Below are 27,991 nucleotides of genomic sequence, written 5' to 3'. Positions count from 1 at the left end.
CCTTTTCTCCTACCTGTTTTCCCCTAATCCTCACCTCCAGATTTTAAACAGTGAACAATATACTCCATCAAGAGAGGGAAGATTCTTGTGACTGTTGACTTTTGCAACAATTTCATATGGGGTATATCCCAGGGGTCTGTAATAGTGCCTGAAGAGCATTAAGCTCGGAGGAATGGTTGTTAATTATGGATCAGAGAGCAGAGTTCAAAGTCAAGAGCAAGCCAGGAGTGCAAGCACATACTGTAATCCACCTGTAATCAAGAGGCTGAAGCAAGAGGATAGCAAGTTCAAATCCAGTCTCAACAACTTAACAAGACTCTGTGTCAAAATAAAACATAAAAGATCTGGAGATGAGGCTCAGAGGTTAAAGGTACAATTCCAAATCCCTGGGGTGTGTGTGTGTGTGTGTGTGTGTGTATCTCCATCCACAGTGAAAGACATGTAGGGGGCCATTTGACCCATGGTTTCTAAAGAAGATATCCTATCTTTTTTGTTAAAGTACTTTATGAAAGAATACAGGTAGACAAGTTCTGTGCACATTTCTGCTTACTGTAATCCAGATGAATGCCGCAGCCCGCCTGCAAAGAACAAGCAAATAGCCCCTACCACACAGCAAACACTGTAGCTCTGAGCCATTTTCTTATGACCAAGGAGTAAATATAGTCATACTCACATACACACCCAGGTAGTTTGTCGACCATGCTTCAGTGCTCTAACTTGCTTTAAGTACCTCTTGGGGTGGTGGCCTAGAAACAACGCCAAACTCTCACAGAATTTCAGCTCCATTGGGTTGAGAGACTTGAGTTCAATTCCCAGTACCGGAAAAAAAAAAAAAAAAAAAAAAGGGTTTTATCTCATCTGACATTAAAAAAAAAAAAAATGCTAGTATTTGCTAACTACTGATTCTGAGGAGAAAGCCCATTTTGAAAGAAGGAAAAAAATAGACCCCGCAAAATTTCCAAACTATGGAAGCCCTCACATCATTCTTTATTGTCCTTACTGAGTTTAAAGGTGTCAAGATAAGCCAACTGGAGGAAAAGCCAGTCCCTGGCTGCATAGTCAAGAACGATCTCTCTTCTGAGGCAGACTCCAGAACTATTTATTGTGATGCTAAGAGCAAGTCTGGGGGAACACCAGCTCAGACTTCAGGGCAGCATTCTTCTCCTACCTCTGCCCACTAGATTCGGCTTCATTGAGTAAAACAGGAAAACTTCCTTTCTGCCAAAAATGGAATTCCCCAATAAGGAAGGACAACAAGAGTGGAATAATGAGTCTTGGGGACACAGATGGAGCTTCACTAAATGTGCCCTACAACCACAAGATGCCAAGAATGCAAAGGAATCTTCCTTTCCAGAGAAATTCTGCTCTGCGATCCTGATCCAGAGGAAGTTAGAGGAAGGAGAGTTGTAGTTTTGGGATTCCACCTCTGAAACTTTATGTCTTCTAGTAGAAATGCACTAGAATCCACTGCCCGCCTTGTAGTTGTTGTCTTTCTCTCACTTCAAGATTCTTCCTTATGCTTGACATGTGAAAGATTTCCAGGAACACACATCCCAAAAGTTGCTTACTGAAAGAGAAAATTGCACATTCACTCATGATAAATATAAAAATAGCATACATATTTTGTCGATCATTCTTTTTTTTTTTTTTTTAACTTACTGGAGGTAAAGGAGATAGAAGAAGAGAGGGAGAGGGAGAGAGAAAGACTTAGATGATGCTTTCAAGGTTTATTTAAGTTCTGTTGTGTGTCAATACTTCTTCTTATGCCTAAATCACTCTGTATTATTTTGTTAAAAATGTTTTTCTTCCTTTATAAGTTCATATGACATTTATGAGATTAACGGTTAACCAATATAAAGTGTGTGGCTTCGTACCATCAACTAATGTACAATTACCTTGAGCATATTTTTCATGTGCTTCTTGTCTGTTTGAGCATCTTAAAATTACACATCAAGCATAAGGAAGTCTGTGACCCTCCCCCTCATTTGTTTATGGGATATTGAATAGTGCTGGAAAAGTAGGAGTTTGATTTAAACAGTGAATTTTTTCTCTAAGACCTCGAATAGACAGTTTTCACCCCACTCTATCACTGTTTGATTCATTTTGACAACCACAGAAAAATTTATTTTTTATAATATATATATATTGTTTTCGTATATATGTATATATTTTTGTTTGTGTATTTTTCTTTTCTCTTCTTTCCCTCCCTTTTTCTGTTTCTTTCTTGCTTTCCTTCTTTTGCAGCTCTGCTAGCAGAACCCAGTGCACAATAAAACAAGTGTCTACCACAGAGTTACACCTCACCCCCAAAATAAAATATTTATCTAAATAGGATCAACTGCTGACTTCCTGTATTTCAATTCTGTCCATTTTGTGCCACAGGTTATCTCTTTTTCTCTTTGAGCAGCAGACAATTTTAAGCTTTCTGCTTTTCATTAGTCTATCCTTTTCATCAGTCTTTTCATCAGGTGTTCATTGTTCTTTTAATGGCAGGAGTACTTTGGGGATTGTTAAACTCATACAAAGTGAAGACCTTCCCCCTGAAAGACAGAGATCAAATTACAAGTACAAAATTATATGAAGTATAAACAATGAAAATAGAAAAAAGGAAAAATAATAATATATCTTTTCATAATCTGGGGCAGCCAGGTGTGCCTATAATCTCAGTGATGAAAGTGTGAAGGAGGAGGATCACAAGTTCAAGGCCAACATCAAAACTTATTAAGACCCTGTCTCAAAGTAAAAAACATAAAAAGGGTGGGAAAGTGACTTAGTGGTTATGTGACCCTTGGTTCAATCCCCAGCATCAAAATCAAATAAACATACAAACAAAAACCAGGGAGATGTGTAAATCTGGTGTTTATATGATTCTGAGTATATGAATTGCACTTGCTGTTACAAAATCTGACATTTCTGTTCTTGGAAACTTTCTTTCCCTGCTGTGGTTCCTACATTTAGCTCCATGTACCTACCCACTGCCAAGCTCTCAGGCCCTAACTCCAGCCATTTGCATTTCAATACATCCAGAGACATCACAATGCAGGCAGTAAGGCTTTTGATATCTACACTTATTTCTTTTATCCTGAAAGCATGCTTGAGGTTTCTGGGAACAGGGATGTATTCATCTTACTAATGACAGTAGCCATACCTGTTCCCCTTGTCACAACTCTTGCCTTTCCTGGGATGAAGTGATGAGAGGCAGACCCATGTCATCTCATTCATATGTCTGTGCTGTATATGGAAATTTGATTCATTTGACTCATATATACATTCACACTGTGTTCTGCATCTCCTTGGAGAGAGAGAAAAAAAAAAAACCTTAATCTTCCATCTAAATAGTTTCTCCTCAAGTATTATTTCCCAGGAGAAGAGAAGAGAGGCATCTCAGAATTTAAATCCTCTGGAATGTTTTCATCGTCCCAAGCTTCACCCACTTTCTGAAGTATAACCACATACCTCCATGGAAGTAGATTACAGAGAGCCATACATTGAGGCATCTTTTAGTTTCAAGACTTGTGTTTTCAACAGTTATTAGTAAAACTTCTTCAAAGTGCTCTAATCCTGCAAGAAACCCAAGTTGGATCCAGATTCCTACAATATGATATCCCTCGTATGATTTACTATCTCAGCACTAATTTGTTGTTGTTGTTGTTGTTTCCAGGGATTGAATTTAGGGCACTTGACCACTAAGCCACATCCCAGCCCTATTTTGTATTTTATTTAGAGACAAGATCTCACTGAGTTACTTAGCGCATCCCTGTTGCTGAGGCTGGCTTTGAACTCACAATGCTTCTGCCTCAGTCTCCTGAGCTGCTGAGATTTTCGACGTGTGCCCCCATGCACAGCTTATCTCAGCACTTCCACTTGTCTTTCCCAGTGGAAGGGTGAGACATTTCAAAGAACTTTTGAAGCCACCCACCAGACAGCAGTTTCCCACTCCTCATTAGGCTGAGGTGAGAAGATTGCTTGAGCCCTGGATTTTGAAGAACATAGGGAGAACCTTATCTCAAAGAGAAAAAACAGACAGAAAATATAATGAAAGCAAGAAATTTCTCAAGTCTGAAAATGTCAGCATTTCACCGTTATTTTTGAATGTTTTTTGCTTTGGCATGGAAATCTTGGCTGGAAATTGCTTTCCCTCAAAATAGCAAAAGCTGTTTCATTGATTGAGCTGCTATTGAGAAGTCCTAGCACTTCCAGTAGTGCCAGTGATTTCGGTCCCAAGTCTCTGCCCATGCTTCTAGCATTTTCTCTGTATTCCACATGAAGAAATACTTTGAGGAAGTCTGTTTCATCTTGTTGGGCCTGGTCATGAGAAGAATCTTTTTGAATATATGAACTCATGTTCCATTCAGGACATTTTTTGATAACTCTTTCCTTCCAATCTTCTTCTCTGTTTTTGGTTTTCTTCTTTTTTCTTAAGTAAGTTTGCCTGTTGGTTTGAACTTCTATCATCTCAAGTCTTTTATCATATTAAAAGTGAAACACACATTAAAAGATGTTCCTGATTTGATGAGACATGTATCCATGAATATTCTTGTAGGTTATATGTAATGTAGTATGGGTGTGCCATAAATTTCCACATTCTTTGCTGCATTTGGGAGATGAAGGTAAAATGTGATTGACACGCTTCCCATTCCTTGTGAATATTTAGGTTCTTTCTATCATTCCCTGTTTTTTCCCCCCCCAAGACAAACAAACAAAAACTCCTTAAGCTTGTATAAGTCTGTGTATACTTTTTACTGGTTCCTGTAGGGGTTCTGTGTTTGGGACTGGGGTCCTGGATGACTTCATGGCTGTGGCATGCTTGGTGCCTGGGAAAGTTTCTGTGCAAAGGCATAGGATGCCTGGTTGCTATGGTAATGCCCTCCATTATAGAGTCTTATCAGCTTGGGCCTTAATCTTAGGCACAAAACTCCTAGGAACACAGGAACTTGCTTACTTGATACAGTGTTTCACCAAGCTCCAGTGCCTTGGAGCTGCCCGCCTAACCTTAACTTCAGACAATGGACCTTCTTGAGAACTGCACAAAGCTCTTAGCATTGCACATTGTAACTATGAAATGTAACTGCAGAATAAGCAACCTTACTGCTACTCTAAACAATAATGTGGTTATTGGTACTAATGACCTAATGTGACCTATTATTATAAATCAACGTGACCACTTGGACAAAGAGCCACTCTACCACCTTCCCTGACTCTGCACCTTGTCTCTGTCTACTCTTTATTATTATTGTTATTATTATTTTACTTATTTTTTTATTGGTTGCTCCAAACATTCCAAAGCTCTTGACATATCATATTTCATACATTAGATTCAAGTGGGTTATGAACTCCCATTTTTACCGCAAATACAGATTGCAGAATCACATTGGTTACACATCCACATTTTTACATAATGCCCTATTAGTAACTGTTGTATTCTGCTACCTTTCCTATCCTCTACTATCCCCCCTCCCCTCCCCTCCCATCTTCTCACCCTACCCCATCTACTGTAATTCATTTCTCTCCTTGTTTATTTTCCCATTCCCCTCACAACCTCTTATATGTAATTTTGTATAACAATGAGTGTCTCCCTCCATTACCATGCAGTTTCCCTTTTCTCTCCCTTTCCCTCCCACCTCAAGTATCTGTTTAATGTTAATCCTTTCTTCCTGCTCTTCCTCCCTGCTCTGTTCTTAATTGCTCTCATTATATCAAAGAAGACATTTGGTATTTGTTTTTTAGGGATTGGCTAGCTTCACTAAGCATAATCTGCTCTAGTGCCATCCATTTCCCTGGAAATTCCATGATTTTGTCATTTTTCAGTGCTGCGTAATACTCCATGGTGTATAAATGCCACATTTGTTTTATCCATTCATCTATTGAAGGGCATCTGGGTTGGTTCCACAGTCTAGCAATTGTGAATTGTGCTGCTATGAACATCAATGTGGCAGCCTCCCTGTAGTACGCTCTTTTAAGGTCTTCAGGGAATAGTCCGAGAAGGGGACTAGCTGGGTCAAATGGTGGTTCCATTCCCAGCTTTCCCAGGAATCTCCATACTGCTTTCCAAATTGGCCGCACCAGTTTGCAGTCCCACCAGCAATGTACAAGAGTACCCTTTTCCCCACATCCTCGCCAGCACTGGTTGTTTGACTTCATAATGGCTGCCAATCTTACTGGAGTGAGATGGTATCTTAGGGTGGTTTTGATTTGCATTTCTCTGACAGCTAGAGATGGTGAGCATTTTTTCATGTACTTGTTGATTGATTGTATGTCCTCCTCTGAGAAGTGTCTATTCAGGTCCTTGGCCCATTTGTTGATTGGGTTATTTGTTATCTTATTGTCTAATTTTTTGAGTGCTTTGTATACTCTGGATATTAGGGCTCTATCTGAAGTGTGAGGAATAAAAATTTGTTCCCATGATGTAGGCTCCCTATTTACCTCTCTTATTGTTTCTCTTGCTGAGAAAAAACTTTTCAGTTTAAGTAAGTCCCATTTCTTGATTCTAGTTATTAACTTTTGTGCTATGGGTGTCCTATTAAGGAATTTGGAGCCCGACCCCACCGAATGTGGATCGTAGCCAACTTTTTCTTCTATCAGACGGCGTGTCTCTGATTTGATGTCAAGCTCCTTGATCCACTTTGAGTTAACTTTTGTGCATGGCGAGAGGAGGGGATTCAGTTTCATTTTGTTGCATATGGATTTCCAGTTTTCCCAGCACCATTTGTTGAAGATGCTATTCTTCCTCCATTGCATGCTTTTAGCCCCTTTATCAAATATAAGATAGTTGTAGCTTTGTGGATTAGTCTCTGTGTCCTCTATTCTGTACCACTGGTCCACCCGCCTGTTTTGGTACCAGTACCATGCTGTTTTTGTTACTATTGCTCTGTAGTATAGTTTGAAGTCTGGTATTGCTATACCGCCTGATTCACACTTCCTGCTTAGCATTGTTTTTGCTATTCTGGGTCTTTTATTTTTCCATATGAATTTCATGATTGCTTTCTCTATTTCTACAAGAAATGCCGTTGGGATTTTGATTGGCATTGCATTAAACCTATAGAGAACTTTTGGTAATATCGCCATTTTGATGATGTTAGTTCTGCCTATCCATGAACAGGGTATATTTTTCCATCTTCTAAGATCTTCTTCTATTTCTCTCTTTAGGGTTCTGTAGTTTTCATTGTATAAGTCTTTCACCTCTTTTGTTAGGTTGATTCCCAAGTATTTTATTTTTTTTGAAGATATTGTGAATGGGGTGTTTTTCCTCATTTCCGTTTCAGAAGTTTTGTCACTGATAAACAGAAATGCCTTTGATTTATGCGTGTTGATTTTATATCCTGCCACTTTGCTGAATTCATTTATTAGCTCTAATAGTTTCTTTGTAGAGCCTTTTGGGTCTGCTAGATATAGAATCATATCATCTGCAAATAGTGATAATTTAAGTTCTTCTTTTCCTATTTTTATGCCTTTAATTTCTTTCGTCTCTCTAATTGCTCTGGCCAGTGTTTCGAGAACTATGTTGAACAGAAGTGGTGATAGAGGGCATCCCTGTCTTGTTCCATATTTTAGAGGGAATGCCTTCAATTTTTCTCCATTCAGAATGATGCTAGCCTGAGGCTTAGCATAGATAGCTTTTACAATGTCGAGGTAAGTTCCTGTTATCCCTAGTTTTATCTAATGTTTTGAACATAAAGGGATGCTGTACTTTGTCAAATGCTTTTTCCACATCTATCAAGATGATCATATGGTTCTTATCTTTAAGTCTATTAATGTGGTGAATAACATTTATTGATTTCTGTATATTGAACCATCCTTGCATCCCAGGGATGAATCCTACTTGATCATGGTGCACAATTTTTTTGATGTGCCTTTGTATCCGATTCGCCAGAATTTTATTGAGGATTTTTGCATCTAGGTTCATCAGAGATATTGGTCTGTAGTTTTCTTTCTTTGAGGTGTCTTTGTCTGGTTTCGGAATCAGGGTGATGTTGGCCTCATAGAATGAATTTGGCAGAGCTCCCTCTTTTTCTATTTCCTGAAATAACTTGAAAAGTATTGGTATTAATTCTTCTTTAAAGGTTTTGTAAAACTCCGCTGTATACCCATCTGGTCCTGGGATTTTCTTGGTTGGTAGTCTTTTGATTTCTTCTTCTATTTCATCCATTGATATTGGTCTGTTCAAATTGTGAGTATCCTCCTGACTCAGTCTGGGCAAATCATATGACTTAAGAAATATGACTTAAGAAATAGTTACCAGCCTATGTCGCTTTATTGGAGAGTTTAAGCCATTAACGTTTAGAGTTACTATTGATATATGGTTTGTACTTCCAGCCATGTTTGATTATTTATCTTCTTTTTTTTAATTTAATTTAGTTTGTTTCTCCATGGTTAGCTTTCCCCCTGCCCTCTGTCTTTATAGAGGCACTTCCCACTGATGGTTTTGGTTATTGTTTTTCATTTCTTCCTCGTGTAGTGTTTTGCTCAAGATGCTTTGCAATGCTGGTTTTCTGGCTGCAAATTCTTTTAGCTTTTGTTTACCATGAAAGATTTTCATTTCGTTGTCGTACCTGAAGCTTAATTTTGCTGGATACAGAATTCTTGGTTGGCATCCATTGTCTTTCAGTGTTTGAAATACGTTGTTCCAGGATCTTCTCGCTTTCAGCGTCTGTGATGAAAAATCCGTTGTTAACCTTATTGGTTTACCCCTGAATGTAATCTGCCTCCTTTCTCTTGTAGCTCTTAATATTTTCTCTTTGTTCTGTATATTGAATATCTTCATAACAATGTGTCTTGGCGTTGGTCTACTGTGATTTTGTGTGCTCGGTGTCCTGTATGCATCTACAATTTGTATATCCGTTTCCTTTTTTATTTCTGGAAAGTTTTCTGTAATTATTTCTTTCAGCAGGTTACTCATTCCCTTGGTTTGAATCTCTGTACCTTCTTCTATCCCGATGACTCGTAGGTTTGGTTTCTTTATGTTATCCCATATCTCTTGGATGTTTTTCTCGTGGTTTTTAACCAGCCTTTCTGAGTTGGCTAGGCTCTTTTCAAGATGATATATTTTGTCTTCATTATCTGACGTTCTGGCTTCTACTTGCTCCACTCTGTTGGTGATACTCTCAATTGAGTTTTTAATTTGGTTTATCATTTCCTTCATTTCTAGAATTATTGTTTTTTTTTTTTTTTATAATCTCAATCTCCTGATAAAGATGCTTAACTTCTTCTTTTATCTGTCTATGTAATTCATTTTCAAAGTGTTCTTTCACTGTTTGGATTTGCTGTCTCGTATCTTCTTTAAGGTTCCATTCCATCTGTCTAAGGTATTCCTTGAGTTCTTTATATGACCATTTTTCTGCTGACTCTAGGTCCTCCTGAATATTTAGGCTGTCCTGCATTGTTTGTACTCCTTTTCTTCCTTGCTTTTTTATGCTGCTCATGTTACTTCTTGTTCTGTTTGACTGCTGAGTTACTGTTTACTCTTATAGATTTTTTTGATGCTTGAGAGGAAAGATATTAGAAGGGAAGGGAAGAAGTCACTAAAGAGAATGAGAGTAGGCAGGTAGAATTCAAGGAAGGGGGAATAAGAAGATTGAAAAGAAATGAAAAGACAAAAGAAACAAGAATAACAAAGATTAGATAATAAAGAAAGAAAGAAAAGACGAAAAAAAATTTTAACAAAAATAATAGTGATAATAAAAAATGAAAATTAAAATTAAAAAAATAATAATAATAAAATAAAAAAAATTAAAAAAATAGAAACATTGAAAAAAAAATTAAAGAACAACAACAAATAAAAATTGAAAATGAAAGAAAAAGAAGGAAAAAAAACAAAGAAAAAGAAAAAAAAATGTTAATAATAATAATAATAAATGCAGTCCTAGAGTTCTATTAACTTCTCTTCCAGTAGGTGGAGCTGTGCCCACTGGGCCAAGCTTCTGCTCTCAATAGGTGGGAACCATTCACTGTGCAGCAGCTCTTTCTCCTAGACTGGGCGGGTCTCCAATCCTGAGTGTCTAGGGCCTTGTCTTGTGTTTCCTCAAGCCAGGCCATGCTCACCTGTGGCGCTCACCACAATACTGGCTACACGCCAGGTCTGCTGCTCCTGGGAGCCCTGTTTTCATGAACACCTGGGCTCACTCTCCCTGTTTGCCTCCCTCAGACCCTAAGTTTATAGTGCTTGGGGCTGAGATCCCCTAGCGAATTTGCTTGCCCTCCTGTAGCCACGCCCCCGGTAGCTGGTGCAAGAGACCTCAGTTGTCAGCACTGGTGGGAGCGGTAGCCGGGAGTTCCGCGCCGCGAGTCCCGCGCCACTCCTGATTCCCTGGGTCTGGTTATTGCGTTCACAGGAGAGCTGGGAGTGGCCCTTAAGGTTTCCCCGCTGTGTGGAGAGAGATGGTAGGGGATTACACACCTGTTGCGCTGGTTTCAATGCAGTTATCTCCTCCGCCCGTGACGCCATTTCTCTGCCATGGTGATATCCCATGCAAATGGTGACCGTTTGTTCCCTTTGCCGGATGACCAATGCAACGGGTGGGTCCTGACTGTCTCTCCCAAACCCCCTTTCAGTCCTGTGGCCACTGCCTATGAAGGCTCGGTTGGCTTTTACCTCTGTAAGTTCCTAAGGGCCGGCCAATTATTTCAGCGGGATCGTTAGTGCTGAGTCACACGAAGCAGGCGAACCGGAGCTTAATTGCCTCCGATTCGGGCTCTGTGTGTGTGTTCTGAGGGGCCCAGCCTGTACACCCCAGATCCACGTCAGCTCAGCATTGCCTAGTGATCCTGAGCAAACAGCATTTAGACAGTTTACGGCTCCCTATGCCCGCGCAGTTGAAGATGTCAGAGACTTGATCTCTCTGCGCCTGCCACCATGTTACATCTCCTCAGTAATATTCATGTTGCCCTTATAGCTTCCTGGTATAAGCAAGTTCTTGGGATTATACAAACTGCTGCTTCTGTTTCCAGTCCAGATTTCTAGAAATGAAACCCTGCCGCCGTGGCCTCCGTCTCTGGGCCGCGCTGACGAGCGTCACGCTTGTCTGCGACCGTAGCAGAGCCGCCCTGGCCTCCGCAGCTCTTCAGCCCGGTGCCAGGCCCCAGGGGCCCAAGCGGCTGCCGCCGCGGCTCTCCGTCCCCCTCCTCCGGAGCACGGGTCCCCTGGCAGGGAGGTGCAGAACGACCCCAGAGCAGGCTCCGCCCGAAGGTGCAGCGGCGAACAGGCCACTGAGATGCTCGAGGCTGCAGTCCAGCCTTCGGAGGACAGGGCTCGGCACGCAGCCCAGCTCCAACCTCAAGGTGCGGCTGCTGGACAGTGTATACAGAGCCATCAAGACAGCAAGCAGAAAGCAAATGGCGGCTCCCGCGGAGTGGATTTTCGGCACAGAAACCACAGCCCCGCCAACAATCCCAATCCACAAACTCTCCCTGTATAAAAAATATTCAAAAAAAAAAAAAAAAGGCAGGGCGCACTGAGCTTTCTTTGCCTCGGGTACTTACAATCCACTGCTGATTACACATTCAGCTTCTCTGCCCGGAGCGAAGGGAAAGAGGAAGCAGATGGGAGCAAAGCGCCCGCGGCTCTGAGCAGCCAAGCGTCTCTTTTTCGATTTCTTTGTTCTTCCTGCTCCTTGGCAAAGTGGTCCACTACAGATTAACGGTGAAAGGAGCTTTAACAGACTGTGCGAAATCTCTATTAAAGCCGCTGCTTTGAGCACCACACTCAGCACTTCAGCAACCCCTGTACGCAGCGGCCATCTTCTGTCCACATTCTGTGCACTGAATTTTGTAAGGTTACTTCTTGAATGAAGTTGGGGAAGGAATTGAATGACTCCTCAGTGTTAAAAGGCAGAGCAGAACAGATTGTCAAATTATGCTCACTGTTTTTAATCGCCAATGCTATATACCTGTGTTCTGCATGTGTTTCTTGTATGATAAATATCATGGGAATATGATTGACACAGCCTACATAGCATATCACCTGAGAGATGGACTTTTAATCTTAATATAAAAGATGGGGGACACCGCACATGTCAAATGATAATTATGAAAGTTGAGTATAGGGTGCATGGGGAGTTTTATTGTTTAATCCATCCCTATATGTTTAAACATTTTTGTAATAATCTTTTTAAAAGAGAAAATGTTGACTGCCTCATAAGGAGAGGGAAAGACCAAAAAGAATGGTTGACAAGGTTGGGACAATCTGTCAAAACTAGATTTGAGCTCTCAGTAAAGACATTCTGGGAGTGTAATTCCTTTGAGGTTGGGACCTTGGAAGGAAAACATTCTATATAACAGGAAAAAAGGAGGAAAAGAGGAATTGATAGTGAAGTGTTTTTCATGCCAAGATCCCATATGAATGGCTTCAGTTCCTTTGTGGTTTATGAGTCCAATACATCTGCTAAGTGGAGATGGCCTCATTTTGAAGAAAGTGCAGAAGGTTTGAAAAAAATGTGAGTAGTATAGAAGAGTGGATAAGGAATCAGTGACCTAAGCTCCATAAGGATTGTTAACTGAAACTAAGCATAGAATAATAACTTGGGGGAATGAATGAGTGAATTATCTCTATTTAGTGCTAGTGTGTATCATGAATTTAGGGTGGTTCTAGTAGATTTATAAGATTTAAATCCAACAGCAATCAGTCACTTATAGGAAGACATTCCTGGAAAAGGTAGAGAGAAAGGGTTTGGCCAGAGAGTAAGGATTAAATGGGGTTGAATTAGGCCCATTTGGAGCAGTGCTAAATGCAGGTTGCCTGAGAGATCTTGAGGCCTACCTTGAAGAGGGAAGAAATAAATTAGTAGATAAATGAGTAAGTGCAAAAAATAAAGACTGGGAGTTGGAAAGCTGACAAATTGAGGGCCTATAATGGAAGGATAGAGGGTGAGATCAGAGGGAAGAAAGTCAGGCTATATTACTCCAGTGGCAGAGGTGTTCCTGGACATGGCTGTAAGTGAACTGGAATAGAAGGACCCTAATATGGGTTAAAAGGAACTAAGAGGTAAATTATTGGTAGGTCTTTCCAGATGGATGTTGGTGACTGATTCCTTACCCCTGCAAGTCCTTTGCCCATGGAACCCCTGCCACTTTTTTTTCTTCCCAGAGCCTCTGCAGAGTCTACTGTCTGAAACACTAAGCTTTAGATACTGCAAATCAATGGCATAACTCTGGAGTAAAAGAAGTATGGTAGAATGCAGGGGCTTTGGTACATATATCTTTTTCATTTCTATTTTTACATCCAGTATTCATAAATGTCTCTGGGGAAAAAAAAAAACAATTCAAGAGTACTCTGAGACAATGAAACCCATTATTTTGTATAATTAAAATGCACTAATTAAAAAAAAAAAGCCTCTGGGAAACTCAACCCATTTTTGAGTCCCAATCTGTGCAAGTGCAGTTGCCTTCCCAACAGACCCCTATTTTAACAATAAATGTGTGCTGAATCTTGGTTAAAAGGAGCATTTTATGCAGGTCTGTGATAAACCCTCAAATATCTGTGACTCTGGTGCATGGTCCAGGACTCAACTCTGGACTGTGAGCTGCAGGTGATGGAGGGAGATCGACCATGTCTCTAAGAAGCCCATGAAAGTAAAAAATGACGTCTGCATCCTGGAAAGTGAACTGTACACACTAAGGGCAAGATCTTGCATGTTGACACCAAGGTTACCCCCTTAGTCCCACCTGAAAAGAGGTATGCCATGTTTGACAACAGCCACACAACCTCATGTACACTTCTGCCAGTATGACATCAGTAACCACTGTATCACCTGATGAGCCTCAGGGAAGTGCTGGCAGGATCACACTGGGAAAGAGTAGTTGTTCACAATGTGGAGGTGATGAAGCATAATCCTTTCTTCCACCAGAAAGGTCATTTTTCCCCTCATTTTTTTGTTTTGTTTTGGTGTTACTTTCTCTCTTTTTAAAAATTTTTTAGTTGATGGTGCTGAGAATTAAATCCAGTGCTTCACACATGCGAGGCAAGCACTCTGCCACTGAACCACAACCCCAGCCTCCTCTTTCTTTAAAGCATCTTTATTCTTACCTGAGAGTAAGGTAACTGCCTGGTTAAAATTCCTATCAACAACAACTGGCTAACCTTTTGCTTTGCAAAAATACCAAGTCCAGGCAGCATGAAAAAGTAACCAGCAAGGGGAAACTCTTAAGTGATTTTCCAGTAAGGAACCATTTAAGGAACCACAATGGCAAATTCAAAGTATGGTTATTTATAAGATAATGCCTTATAAAAACTTCTTAAGCAGCACCTACCCTGCTCCTAAACCCTACCCCAATCACCCAGAATCCACTGCAGCAGTACCCCCTAAACATTCTCAAGCAAGTTTCACCCTCCTGTATGAACTCCTGATAACTGACATGTTTGTAAAAAATGACTAAGCCACTCTATTAACCATTCTCAAAATTGTTCCTGTCCTTCTCTCTCTCCCTGTCCTCATTGTAATTGGACACAACACCTTTATTTTTATGTGGTGCTGAGGATCAAACCCAGCGCCTAGAGGTGAGCGCTTTACCGCTGTGCCAAAACACCTAGCCCCTTGACTCTCTCTTTAGATATAGAAGACCTATTTTCCTCACTGCAGGGGGAAGGTGTGGGATGCCATATATAATGCCATTAAGGTTAAGCTAAGGGGTAGGAAGCAGTGCCACCTCCTCAGGTTTCAGCAGGAAGAGGAAAGGTGTTTTTTGAAAACATGATATCCCTTCCTTAATGAGAGGTCCAGGAGATTTGGTCCCCTTTTTAGAAGTCCAGAGAGGCAATCAATAAAAGCTGAACTACTTTCTCCCCTTCCCTAAACACAAGGAGTAGGTTGCCAAAAACCCAAACCCCCAACACAAGAAAAGACACCATATTGTTAGAAAATTTATTGGGGAAAATCAGTATTCTCAAAAAGGGATAAATTATTTGGGGGGAAGAAAATTTTCTTTCTGAAAATTCTGGAGAAGCATTTTCTGTTTGAACAATAGGGACAACTCTCCCAACACAGTGCCTTTAGCAAAAGGAGCAGCAGCTGGAGCCACCTGACCAACTCTATATTTGCATGTAGTATTCAGATGGGGCAAGGGTTCCTTGTGCGGCATGGATGGGTGATGCTTCTGACATATTATCTTGTCCTGTACTGTACACTTTTCTGGGGCTGTCTGCCCCTGTCCATGACCCATTTATTATTCCCTATACGATACCACTGACCAGCAAAGCCAACTTCTTGGCTGCAAGATTTGGCACTTGGCACCTTAGCACAGGGAGTATTGACATTGAAGTCATGTTTCTGGATGGGTTCTGCCTGAATCGGCAATCCAGTCTTGTGCTGAATTTTCCCAGGCCTCATGGGGGTGGAAAGAGGCTTTTGCGGGGCAGTGGCCTCTACTCCATGCCGACCTGCTAGTTTCTCCTCTAGGATCCCAATGTCTGTCATGATTTTCTGAGCTTCAGTATTCCCAGTAAAGGCAGCTCTCTTCTTAGCTGGGTTTCTGCCTTGCACAGATGATGAAGAGCTGCCCTTTTCCAGAGAACCTTCTTGCCCTTTGCCTTTTATACCAAGATAAAGCCTTTGAAAAAAGTGTTTGAACTGGCTTTTAGAAGGCTGTCCCTTCAGTGATGGGGCTGAGGAGGACTTGCTCCCAAGTGCCTCCTTTAGTGTTCTGTCTTGAGGGTGGGGGAGCTTCCCTCTAGGTTGGCGTGTCACCAACCCTGCATCCCCTCCACAAAACTTGCCTGTTTGGGGTACCAGAGGGCACACCCTTTTTGATGCTAATGGTACATTCTTGTCCTGACACTTGCATAAGACATGTGTAGGGATCCAGTGTTCTTGCCCCTGCTCTATGTTGATCCCTCTGTTGTCACATTGGGCTTGTAGCACCTGGGGAGCTGCCATGTCCCCACTAGAGGCACTATGAAAATGAGTGAAGGAAGTCAAGGTCTTGGAAGTCAAGGTCTTGCAAGTCAAGGTTTTGGAAGCTAAGGTCTTGGAAGCCAGGGTCTTGGAAGTCAACTTATCTAAGGCCAGAGACAACTCAGTAGAAAAGGCTGGAGCCAGGCCCCGCTCCCTGCTCTCAATTTTCATCTTCAACTCATTAAGCAACTGATTTTTAAGATCTAATGATTCGGAATCTTTGAGAACTGATATTCCTTCTGGGGGCCCTTCAATGGTTAGAGTTGATTCAACTTTACTCATATTCATATCTGTCACTGAGGAGCTTTCTGACTCTGTGGTCGTCAGGCTGTTCGTAGACTGTGATCGAATAGCACAGAGCTCCTTTGCCTTGAATATCTCCCTGGACTTGTTAGACATGGGAAAATATTTTAAATTCTTAATCATTTTTCTCTGGATATTTTCTATACTATTGCTGGGACTCACTCCCTTATTCCATGATTTGGGTCTGGCCCCAGCCTGCTTTGTGGGCAACTTTGGGCTGCATTTATTGGCTATTACAGTCTGTTTCTGACTGTCTTTATCTTTGTCACTGTGTGGGAAGGGCAACGAAGCCCGTCTGTCACCCTCAATTGCCTTGACATTCTCTGTAAGCTCAGGCTTGGTGTGAGAGGGTGAATGTGTTAGGGCCCTCTTATTTTCCTTGCTCACAGGTGAAGTGGCAGAAAGAGGATGATCTAGAGTAGGGCCTGAAATTATTGTTCCCACCTTGTTTACGTGAAAAGTACTAATGCTTTCTTTAAGGGGCTTGGAGACCCCAATTTTGGAATACTTGCCAGAAGTAAGACTGGATGAGGAGGAAATGTTGGAGCTAACTGAGGACCAGGATGGGGTTCCTTTCATTTTGAAGATGTCTATGGATTCCTGGACCTTTTGAGGAAGCCCACACATCATCCTCTTATGGAACAGTTTAATATGGTCTTCCAAGATCTTTTGTTTGTTGGAACCAAGGAAGGATATATCCTGGGAGGTATTGAGGCCCTTGTCCTTACACACCAGTGGTACCAAATCTCTGTGTTTCGTTTGGCTAAGGGATTTCTCAGGACTAATCAATACTGGCTCCATAGAATGCAATGATCTATTCACGGTGCCAGGCATCTGACACACATGGATTTCCTCAAATTTCTTGCTCAAATGTATTTCTAGGGCTTCTGTCAGTTGTTTCTGAACTGAGCTCTCCTCTGAGATCTTTGATTTTTTTCCAAAAAGACTATTCAATTCGTTTTTTAGGTTTGTCTTAAAGTCAGAGTCCAGATCATTATCATGAATTTTGGATGGCATGAGAGAGTGTACCTCATCCTGGAATCTATGAATCCTCACTCCACCATCACTAACCTGAGATGAAATGGGTGGTGACAAGGTAGGGACCGAGAATTGAAGCTGGTCCTGGGGTGGGACAGGAGATTGGCACTGAAGCTGGTCCTCAGGTGGGACAGGAGATTGGCACAGTGCTTGGGTCAAGGGTTGAGATTGGATCTCAGGCAAGGACAGAGTTGGGGGAGGGGGTAGAACTAGAGATTCAGGGGCTTCAAAGAAAGTGGGCATTGAATTGAAGCAGACATAGGTTGAACAGTCACCTGAGACGGGAACTATAGATTTCAAGGACTCACTATGCAAAGATGGGAGACCATAGAAGAATTGGGTACATTTTTTAGGTAAGTTATCCTCAAAGGTCTTAGGATCTGAGGACTGGTGGTCTACCTGCAATCCCTCTGATTTGCCTTCACTGCTCTGTAAAGGAAGGGAGACAGGTGAGTCCTGTTGCTCAGCAACTGACTCTAACCTTTTCCCTGAAGAATTCAATTGGTCGTCTGGCTTAAGTTCTTTTGGAAAAGATTTTTTTTCCTTTTTCTTTTTGTTCTGCATCAGGAAATCACCCTTCTTTTTTATATGTCTCTCCAGAAGGGCCAAGACATCAGGGCATAGAAATGAGAGGTTTCCGTGCTCTACAAGGATGGCTGTAGTATCACTCTCAAAAGAGGCCTCAGGAGGATGGAGGTCGAGGAGGTTTTTGTCATCATCAGAGTGCTCCAATTTAGATGGAGACAAGTTTTCAGCATGAGACTGGTTTCCAGAGAACTCTGACACTGGAAGGCTTGCACTGTCAGTGCATGTGGTTGTTGGGACATTAGTAGACAACCCATCAGGGCTATCCACCAGAGACAAAGGGGCTTCTGGTTGGAGAACAGGTTTTGCTTCTTGACTGTCAGTTGGTGGGGGAAGGGTTGGAACAGGTGGGGGAGGAGTTGGAACAGATGGTTGAGGTGGGATATGATCCACTGGCAATTTTGAACTCAAGGGAGAAGGCTCTGGTGGCAGAGAGTCACCCAGTAATGAGGGTCCAGGTAGGTCCATTAAAGGGGTAATTTGGTCAGGTGAACGAATAGAGGAAGGAAATAGAGTTGGCTCAGTTAAAGGAGTTGAAACTGAAGCTCCCAGAGGGATTGCAGAGACAACAGCGGACCGAAAAACTGATGACTCTCTCACAGACGTCACGGAAGACACACGGGACACAGAATTAAGAGCATTTTCCAAGAACGCCTTACAGATCAGTTGACTGACCTTAGCTCCTGTTCTGTTATACACCCCACAGAGCGGGCATTTACATAACAGTTGCAGAAAGTGGAGGAAATCATTATTCTGGCTCATGGGACTGTAAGAGAAAGAAAGCCAAAGCTGTAACCAGAACCAGTACAAGGGAAGCAAGATCTGCAGTTCTATGGGTGGTGGGGAGCCCGCTACCTGCTCTACATTCCACACATCTATGACCTCACAATACCCTCCCCTCCCAAGTTCTTTATTCACGTACCCATGGCTATGGCTATCCCTCCTGTGATTAGGGCATGTTTCGAAGAATGCCTGGGGGACTGAATAAAGCATGCTAGGAAAGGAATCAGTAAAGGGAAATGACTAATCACCTTTTCACACTAGAAAGCAGCTTCCTCCACTCCTCTACTTCTCTCCGGCAAGTTCTCCGACCTGGAAAACCAGGACAGTTGGTTATATATAGTAAAGGTAAAAACACAGGTTATCATTCAGGAGTTTTTACAGGAAACAGGATATTAAAGTCAGAAAGCCCTAAAAATCTGCAGATAAGGTCATAAGTGTCAGGGATAATAGTAAGAAGGTTCACAGGTATATGTGGTTCCATTTAGAAAGTACTTTCACCTGTACCATCCTACATGCTGCTCAAAACCACCACCTGAAGCACAAGGATCAGTAGCTAACTCAGGATGAATCTAATCAGCCAAGAATTAAAGTAGTTTACACCATGTCACCAGACAGAAATTCTGACTCCAAGACAATCAGGGGTCTTTGGACATCTCACAGGGCCCCTACTTGGCAGTAAATGTCCAAGGCCCAGGTCCATCACTACTTCATTCACACCCAAGGAAGGGTGGGCAGGGCAGGGACTCTGAGGAATCTCTCAGGTCTCACTGCCTTCTCCTGAGCCTCTCCTCTGAGACCCTGTTTCCTGAGAGAGACTGCACCTAGAAACTGACATCCTCCAAGATCATGGAGCTGTAGGGAGATAGGAAAGTTCACCCTTATAGAGCTCAGGTTGAACAGGCAGAACCTTACCTTTAGATACTCCATTTCTCCTTCTCTTTGTTCCCTGACGCTGAAAACAAAAAGAAAAGAATGAGGGGCTGGGGCTCATTTCTTTTACTCCTTTTGTTAACAAGCTTAGACATTCATTAGGCAAGAATTGGACAACTCTTCATTTTTAATTAGTAGAAATTGTATTCCTTCCTTTTATTAATCTTGAAGGGCAATGAAATATTTTCAATTTTTTACTTCTTTGATAATTTCAAAGGACATTTTTGTCTGTGAGATTCCACATTTGATGGTCTTAAACCCTCTGCGGAAGGAGGGCATAGAATCTGAGGCCAACAGTCACGTCTGGGCTCCCCCAGGGAACCCTGTGTCCTGGGGCAGAGCTCAGGCTACAGACTGTACTCTGAGGTCAGCACTGCTGTTCTGATCAGCCCAATATGAAGGCTGGGTGAAGCACATCTGACATGGGAATGAGACTCAGAATCTAGTCAGAAGAAACCCGTCCCCTTCAGAGAAGCCACACTCTCTATCCAAACCAATCTGGAACCCTCCATCACACCCCAAAAGATAGTTTGTGAGCTTCAGATGGAAACCTTAGTCCTTCCTGAACCTCTGACTTCTTTCCCTAAAGAGTGAAGTTCTATCTTGTCCTCAGACTTCCCAAGTCACATCTTCTTTGAGCCAAGCAAACATTTAGTAATGTGAGAATGGAAATAACATATCACATTTGACATTTCACAAAACATTTCACATTTGACAAAATCAAGAAACTCCCTTGGGAGTTCACTCTGCTTCCTTACCTTCTTCTGGATGGCTTTATTTTTCTCGAGTGTTGGTGAAAATCGTTTCAATACCTGAAAGGACAGGTATAGAAAAAGCAACACCAACCCACCCAAAATGGTACTTTTGGGATCAATATCCCAAAGAATTGAACCAAGATCAACCATGGTTCAGTATGGCTATTCAGCAAAGAGAAAACATTCTTCATCCTCTGAATTGCTCGGTTGCCTAAGGCAAATGAGTTCTGAGGGTGCCTGGGCTTCTCTATATCTCCAGGCTTGCATCACACACCATTGAAGAGTCACAAAGGGAAAGGATTCTGAGGGTGGGAGAGAAGACTTGAGGAGGTTGTGCCCCTCCTCCACCTGCCCACCAGCCAGCAGATCCCTCTGCTCAGGTCTGTTGTTCCATTTCCCACTCGACTCTTTCCTCATATCATGCCTTCATTATCTCAGGGAGCATTCCTGTTTGTTTCATGTGTAACCAAGATGTTTTACATGAGTCCCTTTTTACTGTTTGGATCCCTTGACTTACACCCCACCAATTCCACTGCCTTGAAAATCTGACATACACTGCCTGGAATTTTTGCTTGTACCAAGACATTTACACTCTTGGGTCACTTACATCCTTAAATCTATCTTATCTACAGAAAGCTTTTGCTTTACTCTAACTCACATGTAAAACTTAACGTTCTTTCATACTTATGTAGTTTTATAAGTTTCAGTAGCAAATTTTTGTTTCAATCAGCCTGTAGTGTCTTCAATCACAGTGGCTCACTCTCATTAAAACTAATAATTTGTTAGTCAACACTGTGAAACAAAAATAAACATAAAAAAATCTAAATAAAATTGAAACTTCAAGTGATCTTGGAAATAAGTTTATAACGCTTGTTTTTTTCTGAAGTAGTGAAGATTAAACATAACAAAGACTGTTGGATGTGCTCTATTTCCCGCCCCCTGATAAATTGATCCAGTGTTTTCAAATCTGATAATCAACCATCTTCTAATTTTTTTTCAATTCTTCATTCATTATTTTGATCTAACTTGCTTCTAGCTACCTGAAATTCAAATATTCCCTGCCTCCATATCAATTTCATAATGCTTATATGACTTTCTCAAACCAGGAAGAGGTTATGGTGTGCTAAGGAATTGAACCCTCAGTCCTTGGTGGCAGGGAGCCACCTAAAATGTCAGAACCTTAGGGCAGATTCTAGTCTTGAAAAGCATTACCCTTGTGGGACACATAATTTTGATATTTTCCTAAGAAAATAAAGAGTGTCTTGCCATGAAAAAAGCTATTAAGATCTGTGCTATATAAGCACCCTACTACTAATGGAAAATCAACTGCCTGTCATACATGATTGTTTGGATTTCTTTTTCTTTTTTGGACATTGACATTTTTTAGCATGGTGTTATCTAGGTTAAGACTGATTTGCCTATTCGTGAATGTGAGTGAGAGGAAAAGCTGGAATGGCACCTCATCCTGATGACAACTGCTCTTGATAATCAGAAATGAAAACAAATAAAATAATTTTTACATCATTTTAACCATTTGGCGTCAGTGTTAATGGATTATTTTAATGTTTAAGCAATTAACTCTTTAAGATAAAAACTGGTACAGTAATTTAATTTGATTTTTCTTAGTTTTTCATAATCTATTCTGAGTCATGGGAAGAATTAGGTAAGAGAAAACCTTTGTTTGAAAGTGAAAAAAGTTACCCAGGCAACCTGTATATGTTTCCAGTGTGCTGCTTAATCATCTTTAACAATAATCACTGTCATCAGTTATCACAGAAAGATGACTACAGAACACTCTGCACTATTATCATTCCATCATTTTTCTGCAGATGAATTTGGTACAAAAGATTTATTGTATACAGTCATGAGGATTATGACATCAAGCTTAAATATTAAGAGGCAGGACTTTTTTAATATAGAAAATCATGAATTTTCTTTTTACATCCCTCATTTACTTAGTTTATTGATTTGACAAAGGCCTGTGTTTTAACAGTTAATAAATGTTTCACAGAGTGTTTTAAATAATGTAGGCTTGGTATTTGAATACAGTTTATAGCTTCCCCAGTTTCATTTTACTGGTAGCGTGTGGTGGGAAGGGAAGCCAAGTCATTGTGTTTTGTAAAATAATCATCTCAATAAAGTTTTGTCAAAATTTCAGAAGGTTAAATTTATAATGTGGTTATTTAACTGCTTAGTATATCCAGATCTATATCTATTCATATCTAAATCTGTATACATACATATATATATTTTCAAATATGTTCCATTATTTTACATTTTATGTTCTTTGAAAGTTGTTTAATATCCATCATTTTTTAAGAGTTGGAATAATCTTAATTTTTTTTTTGATGATTTACCCCAGAATATTCAGAAATGTATACATTGATACTAATTTTATGTCCAGGAAAGTAAATGTCACGCTGCGAATGTTAAACCTCTCGTACCTGCTTTATGATACGTGGTAGTGACCTTGCTTTATCAGAGCTGTTTTTAATGATGTTACACTAGAATGTTTTCTTTTCAGCTGATGATTGAGAAGCTAATAAAAAAAAATGGTGCCAGGTATCACAACAGTAACAGAACTTTGCTGTTTTCTCGGGTTTTGTTTTGTTTTTGTTTTTTTTACTTTCCCCCCTTTTTTAAATGGAGTGTGCTGGGTGTGTCTATGATTCTGTTCATATGACTGCAGAACCTGGAAACGCTGTTGCTGCTGCTGATGCAGAACATACTGCTATTATTGGTCTTTTTATATAAATATAAATATATATATATATACACACACACACACACACACACACACATATAGATAATTTGAATTTTTGGAAAGTTTAGCTGTGCTGTCAACTTTGGAAAAGTATCCCAGTTTACCGTGTTGAGTTGGCATTGTACAGAAATTAACAGCCATATTGGTCTAGAAATGTTAAACTTAATTTTTTTCCATTTGTACAGGGGTAACTTACACACTGTATTAAATATGTAAGGTCTTATCTACGTGGGTTTGATTACAGAAACTAATAAAGTATTCTCTAAATAATGAAAAAAAAAAGTAAATGTCAACAATATTATTTCCCCAAAAAACACTGCTCATTTTAGTTGTCTAATTTTAATTAATGGAGACATTAATTGCAGTGATCAATATGTATGCTATTATTGTTTTCTAACATTTATTGAAGAATCCTGATGCTGACTCAGTAGTTTAAAAATTATTTTTTGTTGCAGGATTTTTATTTTTAGTTGTTTTGGATCTAACCTTGTGTAAAAGCACACTAATGTTAAACTCCTTGATCTGTATTTTTAAAACAGTTATTTTCAATTGTGAAATAACATTCCTGTAATCTTATGTTGAGCCAGGTTTTTAATGCTCTTATAAATAATTTTTTCTTGAATATGGACACATTTTAGGTGTGATTTATTTTTATTATTAAGTGAGTCTGATTTTGGTTAATTTGATAGGAATTGGAACTAGCATCTTTGTCTTTTATTGCTAAGGAGAAAGGAAGGAAATCCTCTGTTGCACTTGAAAATTAAATTACAGGTCTTTATTTTCTATGCTAAGTAAAACCTGTTACATTCTTAAGTGTTAAAAAACAGTACTGTTGAGTGTAGTGGAATCATGCTTTATAGACTTTGCTTTTCAAAAGATCAAATTATTTCAGGATGAAAAACCCCAATAAAAATGAGATGGATACGACCTACTTTAAACCTAGCCTAGTTATATAGTCTTGTTTGATAAGTAATTGATTAGGTCAAACTATTAAACTATTTAATCTGGCATGTATATTATGCATGATAAAAGAAGCAGAAAGTAAAATGTTCAATCAATTAATGTAAACAGAGTTATACAAGCTTGCCTATTGGTAGGTTATAAATCATTGTGTCTCAGTGGGGAAGTCTATTATAATTGCATAACAATCTCTGTGTTAGTTTCTTCTTTTATAAAATAAGCAAAGTATATTTGATGTCCTCAGAGGTTTATTTATAAAATTTAATGAGATGATAGAAGGTTTGGGGAAAAAGAATTGGAAGAGGTCACGCTATGACAAAAGAGGGGTTAATTTTCTCCTTGAGAGAACTAAATACTCAGATTTTTTAAAAACATTTTTTTAGGGAAAATTAATGCTCACTCTACTTTTTATAGATTTAAGTTATGATACAATATTCTTAGGCTACCAATTAAATACTGTCCCTCCCACCACAGGAAAGAAAATTAGAATTTTGGTCCCTGCTCAGTAGTAAGGAAATTTGTGTTTATTTTATTGAATGTGTAAGTAGTGAAAAGGGTGACGTGTCAAGGCTAGGAAGCCTGAGAAAATTAGTGAACTTGATCCTTTGGCTAGTTTTGTGTATATCAGTTGATTTTGGATGTAAACTTTTTTTAGATTACCAAATTGTAAGTTTTTAAGTTGGAAAGGACTTTGGAAATTACTTATTCTACATACATAACCTAGGAAAGTGTTTAGAAAGTATAGTTTGTGACATATTTTATAACCAGTTAGGTCTTGTGTTCTGAGAGTTAAGAGAATTTTGAAATAATTTTGAATCTGTGGAACCAACCTAGATGCCCTTCAATAGATGAATGGATTAAAAATGTGGTGCATATATATATCTGTTATATATATATATATATATTCTCTTTTATTGCTGAGTAATATTCTGTTATATATATAAAAAACAGAATATTACTCAGCAATAAAAGAGAATAAAATCATGGCATTTGAAGGTAAATGTAGAGAAGATAATGCTAAGTGAAGTTAGCCAATCCCCAAAAAACCAAATGCCGAATGTTTTCTTTGATATAAGGTGGTTGATACATAGTGGGATAGGGAGAGGGAGCATGGGAGGAATAGATGAATTCTAGATAGGGCAAAGGGGTTGGAGGGGAAGGGAGAGGGCATGGGTTTAGAAATGATGGTAGAATGTGATGGAAATTATTATACAAACTACATGATGTATGGTGTGAATATACTTTGTATACAACCAGAAATATGAAAAATTGTGCTCTATATGTGTAATAAGAATTGTAATGCATTCTGCTGTCATATATAAATAAAAAAGAGATTGAAATAATTTATAACAAAGTCTAGCATGGTAGCTTTCAATGATGTTCAGTGTTTATTATCTCAGGTTAAGAGGTAGTGAGGATTTTTTTCAATGAAAATGTGGATTAGTAATTTTCTGCATTTAGTTAAAAAGTGGTCAGAAAAACTATAAACATGCATGAGTTGTCATGGCAGTATATTGGGTTGGGAGGTATTTTGAGAGTTCTAAGTCTCCCAATAGGATATTAAGAACAAATGAAATGAAGCTCAGCATGCAAGGTGAACATTTTAAATTTTACTTCTATTTTCATGTATTTCAGAGACCATCATGCAGACATCAGAGACTGGGTCAGACACAGGTTTGACAGTGACTTTACAGACATCTGTGGCTAGTCAAGCAGCAGTGCCTACGCAAGTGGTACAGCAGGTACCAGTACAACAACAGGTGAGGAGCTGCTGTCCTCAGAGGGGAGGTTGTGACCTTTATTGTGTGCAGCATCCAGAATAGCTAAATCCAAAGATTATTTGGACTTTCTTGCTTCTTTGGGTGCTAAGATTGGCATAGTTCAGTCTTTAGGCATAGTCTGGGTATTGCTAGTTTCTTTGCTAGGATGTAGAGAGAGCTACAAAGACTACTCAGATTATAATCCCTCTTCTGAAAGAGCCTCTCTTATTTCCTAGAGAAATACATACATCCTTCCTATCCTTCCTGTTCCAAATTTCTGACTTAATCCCACTAAGAAGGGTTTTCTCCTCTCCTCTCCCCATTGTTTATTACATCTTCTTATTTCTTTCATACTGCAAGGTCAGGAATAATACTTACTTAATTGGTTCACAGTAGCACTTAATAAAGGAAAGCATGCATATACCTTATAGTCAGGGATTTTGCCTTTGTAGTGGTTTAGAAAGTCTTGGCATGCTAAATACTGTTTAAAGAAAATAAAATTATATTAAAGGTCTGGAGTGACTCATCCCTTTTAAAAAGTTGGAAAAGAATTCATTGTCAGATTTTTACTACATGTTTTATTCACGCTCAGGGCATTTGGCTTGTTTTGGAAAGATACTGACAAAATAAATGCTGTTCATGTCAATTAATAGTTCTGCATTTGGATTATAAACCTGTTGGCCTATCATTTCTTCCAAAGACTGATGAGAACATAAGAAAGATTGTCTGTCATGTCATTATCTTGATATTTGAGATTTGCCTGTAAATTCTTAGTGTGTAGGAGAATCTTTAATAGATATTATTTCTACAATTATAAATAAGTATAGTGAGAGTGGTATCATTTCATAAATGATATGCAGAAGGATTCAAGGTTATATTCTTTTCAAGATTCAGAGTTGGATTGGGTGTGGGGTAGGGAGGGCTAATGCTAGAGAAGTCTGGGTTCAATCCCCAGCACTACCAAAAACAAGTCTTTTGAGTTTTAGGGTGAAGTATCTGAAATAACCAATTTTTAGAACTGTATAGTTTTAATCTTAGTACATTCTTTTCTTATTGCTATCATATATACACATCCATCCTTCCTATCCTTCCTGTTCCAAGTTTCTTAGGTTAGACTATATGTGGTTTTGTTTTACAGAAACATTTTTATGTTTCACTCTATTCGTTTGTATCTTATATTTCTTACCTTTTAAAAAAAATTTAATCATTAAAAATGAATCTCTATAAAATAAAGTTTTAAAAGCCTCTGGAATTATTAATGTTGTTACCAGTTTGAAAAAGTAAACATTATTCAGAAAAGGATGTTTATATTATGTTAACCAAAGAACAAGTTAAGAGAACTGAGGTCTTATTCTCCATATCTAACTTAAAAGAGAAAATGTTGAACAATGAAACTCACTCAGGTTTTGTTGTTATCTCATTTGTGGAAGAGCACTGTTGGAGAACGCCTGTCTCTAACAATAATATGACAGAGAAAGTTTTCTTATATCCAGAAAGTACCCTCCTGAGACATTAAAATACCTGTGGTATATATCTGACTCTCTGCCCTGAACCTTGTCTTTTCTCCTCCTCCATTCTTCTTCCTCTTCTTCTTCTTTTCTAATTTAATGTATATATCATCTAGTGTTTACTATAGGTCTTACATAATATATATAGTAGTATAAAAGAGTCAAATAATTGAGCAGATTTACTATCTTTTTTTAGAAAAAACAGAATTTTTTCCTTTTCCCATAAACCACTCCTTTTTATTTACCTCTTTAGCCTAGTATATTGATATTTATTTCCATGTATTTAAAAGTAACAATACTTATTTTACTGTTTCCTGATTTTTTTTAAAAAATATTGATTGTTGTACTGTGAATTGAACCCAAGGCCTAACACATGCTAGGCAAAAGCTCTCACTGAGCTATGTCCCTGGCTGCTTCTTGAATTTTTAGTTTTAAGAATTTTCTTAGCATGCTCTTTTTTTATTTAAAAAAAAAATTTTTAGTTGTAGATTGACCCAGTACATTTATTTTATTTATTTTTTATGTGGTGCTGAGGATTGAACCCAGTGCCTCACACATGCTAAGCAAGCGCTGTACCACTGAGCCACAATCCCAAACCCCCATGCACTTCTTTTTTGACACACACACACACACACACACACACACACACACACACACACTCTTCCATTCCCTAATATACAAAAACAAGAATTTCTTTTTGTTTTCTTTTAAATATATTTTCAGT

The 27,991-nt window shown here is 39.4% G+C and overlaps 3 protein-coding genes across 5 annotated transcripts in view; 1 reads left to right on the top strand and 2 right to left on the bottom strand.

Annotated features, from left to right (window-relative positions):
• LOC124106569 (eukaryotic translation initiation factor 1A, X-chromosomal) overlaps positions 1–27,541 on the top strand; it is an 88,546-nt gene extending 61,005 nt beyond the window's left edge. Inside the window, exon 6 of one of the 2 annotated variants that reach the window (XM_046464238.2) lies at positions 25,635–27,541. The gene's annotated coding sequence lies outside the window, so the exon portion shown is untranslated. Of the gene's footprint in view, positions 1–40; positions 3,177–25,634 lie in introns of those variants that run through there. The other variant, XM_046464240.2, reaches the window with a different exon arrangement.
• Positions 14,839–18,838, bottom strand: LOC124106570 (spermatogenesis-associated protein 31D1-like). Of its 2 annotated transcripts, XM_058585518.1 has the most exons (2): positions 17,348–18,838; positions 14,839–17,311 (listed from the first exon to the last, which is right to left on the bottom strand). In XM_058585518.1, exons 1-2 carry the CDS (start codon positions 18,798–18,800, stop codon positions 15,093–15,095), a joined length of 3,672 nt encoding a protein of 1,223 aa, XP_058441501.1. In that variant the 5' UTR covers positions 18,801–18,838; the 3' UTR covers positions 14,839–15,092. The 2 variants fall into 2 exon arrangements, with proteins under 2 accessions (XP_058441501.1, XP_058441500.1); XM_058585517.1 differs by having other exon boundaries at positions 14,839–18,838.
• LOC124106568 (indoleamine 2,3-dioxygenase 2) lies at positions 18,869–19,542 on the bottom strand (the record flags this gene model as incomplete). Its single annotated transcript, XM_046464236.2, is given in 1 exon segment — positions 18,869–19,542. A coding segment is annotated over 1 exon segment (108 nt), but the record flags the coding sequence as incomplete, so codon positions are not given.
• Positions 27,542–27,991: the final 450 nt, after the last annotated feature.

This window comes from Marmota monax, unplaced genomic scaffold (genome assembly GCF_021218885.2).
Source record: "Marmota monax isolate L192 unplaced genomic scaffold, Marmota_monax_Labrador192_F-V1.1 WCK01_AAM20220418_F8-fsc00260, whole genome shotgun sequence".
NCBI classification, from domain to species: domain Eukaryota; kingdom Metazoa; phylum Chordata; class Mammalia; order Rodentia; family Sciuridae; genus Marmota; species Marmota monax.
This window is presented reverse-complemented; position numbering and strand designations above follow the sequence as displayed.

What these genes read in the sequence shown, in the direction of transcription:
- LOC124106570 (XM_058585517.1), bottom strand. Translation starts at nt 18,800, where the DNA reads ATGCTTTATTCAGTCCCCCAGGCATTCTTCGAAACATGCCCTAATCAC.